General features: G+C 29.4%; 1 protein-coding gene across 1 annotated transcript; it reads right to left on the minus strand.

Moving 5' to 3' along the window:
- Positions 1–554: 554 nt before the first annotated feature.
- Positions 555–8,886, minus strand: LOC143072260 (max dimerization protein 1-like). Its single transcript, XM_076247118.1, has 6 exons — positions 8,711–8,886; positions 8,510–8,597; positions 5,885–5,914; positions 4,551–4,665; positions 3,837–4,014; positions 555–3,040 (listed from the first exon to the last, which is right to left on the minus strand). The coding sequence occupies exons 1-6, from the start codon at positions 8,766–8,768 to the stop codon at positions 2,904–2,906; spliced, it is 606 nt and encodes a 201-aa protein (XP_076103233.1). The 5' UTR covers positions 8,769–8,886; the 3' UTR covers positions 555–2,903.
- Between the last annotated feature and the right edge of the window lie 406 nt (positions 8,887–9,292).

Consider the following 9,292-nt stretch of genomic DNA (forward strand, 5'->3'; position numbering starts at 1 on the left):
CCTGACTGTTTTTTTTTTAATGACTTAAGAAAATAACAAGCTGATAAATTATGACAACTAAATAATTGATTTAAGTCCATCTACTTTACTTTCATATATAATTGGAAATATCTTATATATGTAGATAAATATTGAATCCCTATGGCTGAAGAATTCTATACATGGTTGATGTTAACTTTTACAAAGTCAAAATTCCACTTGAATTGATCAATGCAAAAGATATCAACCATGGAACTTGAAATCTATACTGGAAAATAACATATAACTATTTCAAAAAGCCTAATTTGATAAAAAGGTTCCATTACCCACAAATAATAATAAATCTCAATTATGTGTGGTAATCAGATTGATATATATATATTTTCAGTCTTGAACAAGTTTGTATATATAATATACCCAACATAAGAGGACATCACTACCTCTTCTATGTTGTTGGAAACTGTACACTGTATCACCATATCTCAAATTAAAATGACAATCGAAGCTTTAAAGGTAAAGGTCTAAATTCATTTACCATGTGAAAACTGGCTGTCGTAAATAATAACAAGATCCTGTTTTTTTATAAATAAAAATTTAATAGACTTTTAATTCTCTGATGAGAAAAATAAAACAACTGATGACATTGCCATTTGTACCAACATTTAACACTTATATTACTCTCTAAACTAACACATGCACATTTATAATTATTTAGTACAATTAAACAATGGAAAATTCATACAGTATCCATGTGTTTTAACACAGTTCAAAAGTGATGGTCAAATGATTCTTCACAGGTATCTTGCAAAATGAATGTTGATTTGGGACTGCCGTCATCTTACATTTGCATTATCATATTACACAATTGTCATTTACACACTTCTGATGCTGGTGTATCATGTATGAAATTTTGAAAATACAAACTCATCTGCATGCAATACAAATAAACCTATAGAATAGATGTTACTGAAAAAACTCTATTGACATATTTGATCACATTTGTAAATAATGCTCAAATATGCAATTGAGCAATGTGGCATCTTATATCTATCTCACTTTTAACACCTTTAAACATGCACACTTATAGCTTGTATTATGCGTAAGTTACAAAATTTTAGCACTTTTTCCCCCTTTCTGGAAATACAATCTTGCAGAGAGTATTTTTTTTTTTCATTAATGCATTGTTTCTGTTATTTTGTCTTCACAAATGACATCAATTGTAGAACATTAACGATTAGACAAATTTAAATATTTTGATTGAACAATTCACTTACATTTTCATCATACATATGTGGGATCCAGTATACATCAGATCAACATTTTGTCCATTTATATGTTTCTTTTCTCCTTTTAAGCAGTTTTTTCTTGCAAATTGGATATTTGGCACCATTAAATTATTTTAGGATTTGAAAGTGAACATGTACATGTAGAAGAAAAGAAAAATAAGGCCCCCCTCTTTTTTATACTAGGTGTCATCAAAGGGACATTTCCGAAAATAGAACAAATTAATTCTAAACATTTATAAAAATCTTTTTAAATAATCCTTATATTTACCAAATATGAATGATCATATAGGGATTTTTTTTCTCTTTATTTTACTTTTATTAATTTTTAAAATATACTATATAAATGAAATTACTATTACTAATATTTCATAGTTTTTTGAATAAAGGAATTACATAACCAAATGTTTTATTCTGTAGAGCAATTATACAATCAACTTTTTTTCTTCTAGTTTTGGAATAAATAACCCCCCCTTTTTCATAACATCATTTCCCCCATTTGAGATTTCAATAACAAAAATCAACTAAAACAACAATAATAATCACATCACCGGGCACTTGTGATTCTACCCTATTGTGTCATTGGTAAACAGAAATAAAATATCTATTGAAGACATGGACCACTGCTGGAATGCCTTTTTTCAATCTGTTTGCGTCTTTGGAGATAAAATAATATATACAAATCCAATTAATAAGTTCCAACTAAGATTAAATGAAAAAGTATTTCATGTGGAGCATTCAATTCAATAAACTAAGGTTTAAGTAGAGTGGATATCACAGCTATCAGCTTAAAGTTGTATTTTTTAAAAACCAAAACAAATTTGTTCATGCAGCTAGAAGCATCAACCTCTGCTTTAAAAAAAAAAGACAAAATTTACACTACGAAATTTTAGTTGATGCTCCAACTATTACTAAAAATTTAAACAATAAAATAACTTACTGGAAGATAAAAACAATAAATTAGATAAATAAATATATATACAGACATGTCACAATAAAGATACTGTAGAATTGTCTTTTGTTTTTTTGGAAAATTGCTGCCTTACACCTTACAAAACCTTTCAATGGTGTTTAGTTATACAAACTCCAGGTCATGTGACCAAAGGTGGGTATAAGGGTCAGTCACTCAAGTATACCATTTGCTGGGAGGTATACTATTGCACCATTTTATTTTGTACATTTTGGGTATGCCTCATCCCATCACTTAAGGAGGCAACACTGAGATCAGCTTAGTTTTGACCCTCTACACTTAAAGACAGTTATGATCATCATGACAAAGGGAGATAACTTCTAAAATAATCATTACATTCACCAAGCACTTGTTTATTGCCTGTTGTCATATAAAGTAATAATACTACACGATTAGAGTGATCCAACAAAATATTAGGGCAAGAAATACATAAAGTCTTCAATTGTTATCTCCCTTGGTCATGTACATTAATTCATCATTTCCAATCTCTCAGGTCATCACAATACAACATCAAAATTTAACAAAAAAAGAGATTTACACATCTTCATACAATCAAATAAATAATAAAAATCTAACTGTCTGTGCTAACAGATCTGATAATATCATCATTCATCTTATATATATATCCAAACATACAGGACCTGTCCCCGAGAGACAGGTATCTACCATCCTCACAGGGAATCCAGGGAGGAAGAACTTAAAACTAGACGTTTAGCGGCTCCTGTATAGCCGTCGCTGCCACTTTCAATGCTGCTGTGGTCATCTGTATCACTTTGACCACTCCCATAACCAAGGATGTCTATTTCATCTGAAATGACAAATTTGACGTAATATAGAGTGTCTTGCTTGATTAACAAGAAGATAAAATACAAGGTTAATAACTTCTTCATGTATTAATTAGTAAATAAAGTTTTGGATAAATTAAAATTAAAAAGGAAAAAAACAATATTATTATTTTCTATGCATTTAATTTTTACAACAGGATATTGTATAATCTAAAGCAAATGTTTGTTTTTTAAGCTAATTTATAAACAATGTAGGATTTCCTGAAGATTAAAAAAACAAATAATGTATAAAATATGTTTTTCATTTACTATTCAATTAATTGTCAACAAGTGAAATAACTAGATAAAGAAGGTTGAGCAATATAAGACCAATGTCAAGTTCTTTTTGATGAATGAGTTACAATGTACAATGTATGTTTGTTGACCAAATGAATGAGAAACTTCTGTTGACCTAATGAATGAGTAAGATCTATGACTGGAAAAATTATATTCAAATTAAAATTTAATAGAAGCATACTGTAAAGCAGGTTATTTTTGTGTGTGTAAAATTTTGCATTTTTCATTGAAAAAGGTATATGAAATATTTTGGCAATTATTATTTTGGTGGATTTAAAACTTTTAACAATACCTTTGCATGTACACTTTTAAATTGGCATAATTTCATGACTTTATTTTGGCCATTTTGTTATATCCGTGAAAATAAGTGAAAATTTACACCCTGCGAAAATAACCCGTTATATGGTTGTGCTATGTGACATCATAAACAAACAGGAAAAAGCTCGAATGTGAAAGTTGTCTTGATAAGATCAAAAGTTTTACCTGACTCAGATGTTGAGGAGGTAGAGCTTGTTGCCGTACTACATTCACTGATACTTCTTTCATGTGGAACTCGGTACTGGCCTTCCATTAAACTTTCTAAACGACGCTGCAAAAATCGGTGTTCTCTTTTCAACTGATCCTTCTGTTGATTATATTTTTTTTCTTTATCTTCTAGGTTCTAAAATATTTAACAAAATCATTATAACACCTTAAAAATAAAAACATTTCATTACATACAAGTATGAGGAAATCAAATCTTCTTTTTCTGGATTAGTGTTCATAATCTAATTTGCTTAATTACTTAAAAGGTTCTCGATATTTAAAATTTCATTGAAAAAAAAAGATTTATATTCATTTTATGTGTATTTGTCTTCAATGAGGATGGATACATTTATTTGAACATTATATTGAAGAAATGAGACATAGATGGTCCTAAAATCATCTTTACTCTTATTGAAGATCAGGTAAAAATTTCATCATGTATATTACAAGTCATAGAATAATCTTGTTTTCCATGTTATGAACAAGAAATATTGTTATCCTGCATATGATTAATGTACATCACAAATGTTAACCTTTCTTATTTTCATAGCATAGATACATAAACTAACCATAAATGTCTGTATACATTTTCAATTTAACTTCTACTATCTTTTTCTTCTCAACATTTAAACAGTTTGAACATCTGTTGTACATGTATTTAAATTATCTCACCCTGATAAATCCTTTGGCATTTGTAAGAAGTCCTAATGTTGTATGGCGTGTGTGATCATTTCCCAATGGGACTAAATCTTTTAATGTTTCTAAAGATGATCTTAAATGTGCTCGTCTGCAATTATATAACAAATTAACATTAATTTACATTTGTAGTTAAACAAGATTCTATATATAAAACTTGAACATTTATACATATGTTACTTATTTTTTTTATGGTACAAATAAAATGTATCCATTATTCATCCATATTGGTATGACTAACATGACTAACTAAGAGAGATATCTTAAAACATGCAGTGGCGGATCCAGAAATTTTCATAAGTGGGGGCCCACTGACTGACTGACCTAAGAGAGGGCCCGCTCCAGTCATGCTTCAATGATTCCCTATATAAGCAACCAAATTTTTTCCCCTCTAAATCCGCCTCTGACATGTTCAATAGTTTGTTTAGATATCATACTCAAATGCAAGAATAAAATTGTTAACAAAATACAAATTGTATAAATTTCAGTTTAGAAAATGAAAAAGTCACTTCAAAAAGCAATACAACAGCTTTTGTAAAACAATTTTTTATACTGTATATTCTAGAATTAATTTTTACCTACTAAGAACATTTAAAATTTATATATACAGCGTATATGCATATTGCTCATATGGAATTTAAGCTGATCACACTTTATTATATACATATCATCATATTTTAGACAACATTATGAACATACTCATTTACATTGCATATATATAGCTTGTCAACCAATTTAAGATCAACAGATGGTTTTGATAAAGGGTGAAATCATGTTAAGCATCAGTGTTTTATCTATGATTTGATAAATAAACATCAACAGTTAAACACCAATTTTTACCAGATGCTAATCAGAACCCAGAAATCCAACTGGTACTTAATACCACAGCCAAATCAAACAGTCTTTGATAATAACATATGGCAAATATTATAATTAAATATAGATGTATATTTCATCTTTGCTCCTCCTACAGTTTCTGTCTATCTTATTCTTGATATGATAATTTTTATGCAATTGACCTCTTTAATAAAGTATATTTCATTTCACATCATTTGTGTTTTTATCCTAAATTAAAACATCATGTGAGCAAATATTTATTTAAACTAACTTCCTTGAGAGATCATCTGAATTTCAAATAAAAATCACCTTGTCATTTCAATTTCAAGTGTCAATCAGAAATTTAAAATATGTCCCATTTTATTATCAACAAGTGCTGACCTAGAAATATCACTAAATGATCTCCCCTTTGCCAGCATAAACAGTAAACATAGAAACTAGGTCATGACCAATCTATTGATAGCAACACCTACCTGTTTTTCTCCAGCTCATTGTGTGTAGATCTGAAAAATGGAAGATAAATGTCAAATACATGTAAACAATGAAATGCATTATTAACTAGTCCTTTTTATCCTTGTTCTTAGCATTTACATGTACATGTATACATTTGTATCACAAAGAAATTTTACCCATGAAAATCTAGTGCAAGTCTGCATCAAATCCTATTTAAATATTGCTCCTGATAATATATGTACATTTCATATACATGTACAATAAATGCATTTATTTTCACATTGATATTTTTTTTCTACTAATAAAAGAAAAAAATAAGGAAATGTGGAGACCTCAGACCAAAGGACAAAAATGTAAACAACTGCATGTACATTCAACATTTTTTTTTACAATGAGCAAAACCCATACACTTTACATGTACATTGCTCTCCTTAAGTATAATCTGTTATTTCAGCACTAAAAACTGGCATTGACTATTTATATTGCTCTTTGAGTGACCATGTTGAAAAATATGTGCATGTAATTAATATATGCATTGGTAAGATTGGATACATTACAATTTACAATTTTACATACTTCAAAATTTAGATGCTTGTTTTCGTAGTTTTATTGGGGTGGAAAAACATTTTTAAACCAAACATATTCCTATGAAGTTCAGAAAGGCTTCATACTAAAAATGTGCGTAGGGTCAAGCTTTTACAACCATATAAAAATCAAAAGCATCACATTTCAATGCAAAAAGTTGACATTCCAAATGAAATCATGTTTTGTTTGTTTTGTTTAAAATATTCTTACTATTTGTTGGAACGTTGTCATGGAAAGCATCATGGATCTTGGGTCTTATTGGTACATAAAACACCAGGTAACATTGTTGTCATCTAAGCAAAATGATGGGATCCTTATATACAATGTATAATTATAAAACATCCATTTAATCATTGTAATTTTATATTTGTTTAAAAATTCTCTATGTCATTGGGGAAAGAAAACCAGGCACATCCCTGTATTTTTTTTTAATTTTTTATTTATTTATTTTTTTTTGGGGGGGGGGGGTTGATACATATATGTGAACATATTACTTTCACTCCATAATGGGTTGGCTTAGGTATTAAGTTACTGTTTTCTATAACTTATAAATCTGGATCTACACAGGACACTAAGCTAGCAAATATGAATATATGTACATGTGTAGCTACAGATGCACAACAGTGTTCCTTAGTAGATTGCCTATTTAGAAATCCTCATCTTTTAGACTTTTACATGTTAACCCAAATAATTAGGTTACTAGGGAACATACATAATGACAAAATGTGTATCACATACATTTTTGTAATACATTACCACATTAATGGTACCAATTTTGTTTGCGCACTTCAAAAAATATTACCTCTTCATCAATGTACAAGGCCATAATAATCGAAAAATCAAAGCTTATTAAAAAGATGAAGAGCTTACATGTATAAACAAAAAAGGACAAAAAGTATAGCCAAAGCTGGTCAAGGAATCAGAGCTTTGCATCAGGGAGATATATATATTGCTTAATTTTGAAACAGCAAATTTTAATTACACAATATCTGTATTGTCATGCCAGTACCGCAGTACTGGCTACTAAATGATTGTATCCTAAAGGTTAAAATTACAAAACTAGATCTGTCATTTTAATTAAACATGTGCCAACCCTTTACATTTTGCTAATCAGAAACTTAGTTATTGGTTAAGAATAAGAAACAAAAAAATAGATTTAAACAATATAACATGTCATATTATATATAATAATTAGTAAGCTATTACAAACTGGTTTTCTATTGTAAATATAGACTGAATTAACCATACAAAGGAATTAATGATCCAAGCCAATAACTCGCATGTCAAGCTATTTCCACGTGGGCATAGTAAAGCAAAGTTTCCGTTAATTCTTGATAGTGATTTCATCTGAATTTAAATAAATCCTAAACCACATTAAAAAAAAATTTAAAGGGAGAAAAGGGAAATTTTAATATTTATTATTCCCTCTAAACATATTTATTTTTTTAAATCATTTGCAGTAGATGCATTGAAGATTGGGAACATGTGGATTGAATATTATTACAATACACGAATACATTTGTTTTGTACTAACAACTTTGCAAATTTCCCTACTTCCATCAATTAAGTAGGAAGAATTTGGAAAACTTCCAAGAAAAATTAATGGCCATTAAAGAATTTGGAAATTGTCCTCTATAAATTAAAGATTCACTTTAATATTAAATCAAATTGTTAATTGTATCCCTTTGGTAAAAACAGAGCAAAACAATAGTATAAGATATAACTTTTTTTGTTATTGTTTACATTTTCTTCGGCTGCTGTATTTTGTAAACATCAGCGTTTTATCAAAGATGGCCGTCCACATCGATTTGGGTCATGGTGATCCAAAATATTAGGAGATAAAATGCATTCATATTACATTGCAGTATACAATAAAAACTAAAATATTTGAAGAAAAGTACTTGAAATCTAATCCTTTTCATTGGAAAATAATCCTTTCGGTTCACAGAAAAGAATTCTGCTTTCGTTTCAATTTTGTTTTGGGAAACTCTCATCAGCTGATTCCAACATGGCGGCGATGAATATTGACACGTGAAATTGACACTTATCGAACAACTTACCTATTACCCTGAGATTTCTTTGGTTTGATTTTCTTTTTGCTCACATAATCTGGCATAGGAGCTGTGGATGCATAGCCATGCTCTGCCTCTAAAATACAAAGTAAACAAACATTTGTCTATATCCAAGAGTACCGTTGTCAGCAAAATTTGTCAACAAACGATTAAAATCCGCTAAGAAACGCATTAAAATGATAAATATACCTCTTTCACGTCTTTCTAGATATTCAGCAGCTTGTAGTAGTGTTGTTATATTAAACATATTATCAAAAATTAAATTTCTTTACAAAAATATCAAGCAAGCATTCGATATCGTGTGTTCCCTAACAGTAAAATTTCCTACTGTCAAAGTTACACGTTGAGGCAAGCGATGTTTGTTTACTTCGGGTGTTTGAAAGCGACTGGTTTTGATTGGTCAAATCTTTAACATTAACCTTCAACCTCGGCTAATGAAAAACCATAACATATAAATGAAAACTTTTGTAGACACGCCCATTACAAAAAGGCTCCAAAATTAAATTTATAGTAAAATTGACCTAAATCGAATCAGCGACTTATCTCAGAGATTTTAGATTAAAAAAAAAGAGGGGGGGGGGGGGGGGGGGGGATATCTCTTTGGCCTAGTTACTGTATTTTCGTAAACAAAATGGTGCATTTTTCTTTAAAAAAAATATCGCGTAATTGGTCTGTAGATATTTTATTTTCGACTTTTATTTTATATATATGATCATATATGTGTTCTTTATTGTGTATATTATCAAAAAGTAGGAGGGGGGGGGGGGGGGG

This window comes from Mytilus galloprovincialis, chromosome 4 (genome assembly GCF_965363235.1).
Source record: "Mytilus galloprovincialis chromosome 4, xbMytGall1.hap1.1, whole genome shotgun sequence".
Taxonomy (NCBI): Eukaryota; Metazoa; Mollusca; class Bivalvia; order Mytilida; family Mytilidae; genus Mytilus; species Mytilus galloprovincialis.

Excerpts from the sequence above, each read along its gene's own strand:
- LOC143072260 (XM_076247118.1), bottom strand. The coding sequence starts at position 8,768 with ATGTTTAATATAACAACACTACTACAAGCTGCTGAATATCTAGAAAGA. Across the intron at positions 5,915-8,509 it reads AAGAAATCTCAGGGTAATAG|ATCTACACACAATGAGCTGG; the intron begins GTAAGTTGTTCG and ends TCCATTTTTCAG. Across the intron at positions 3,041-3,836 it reads CTCCTCAACATCTGAGTCAG|ATGAAATAGACATCCTTGGT; the intron begins GTAAAACTTTTG and ends TTGTCATTTCAG.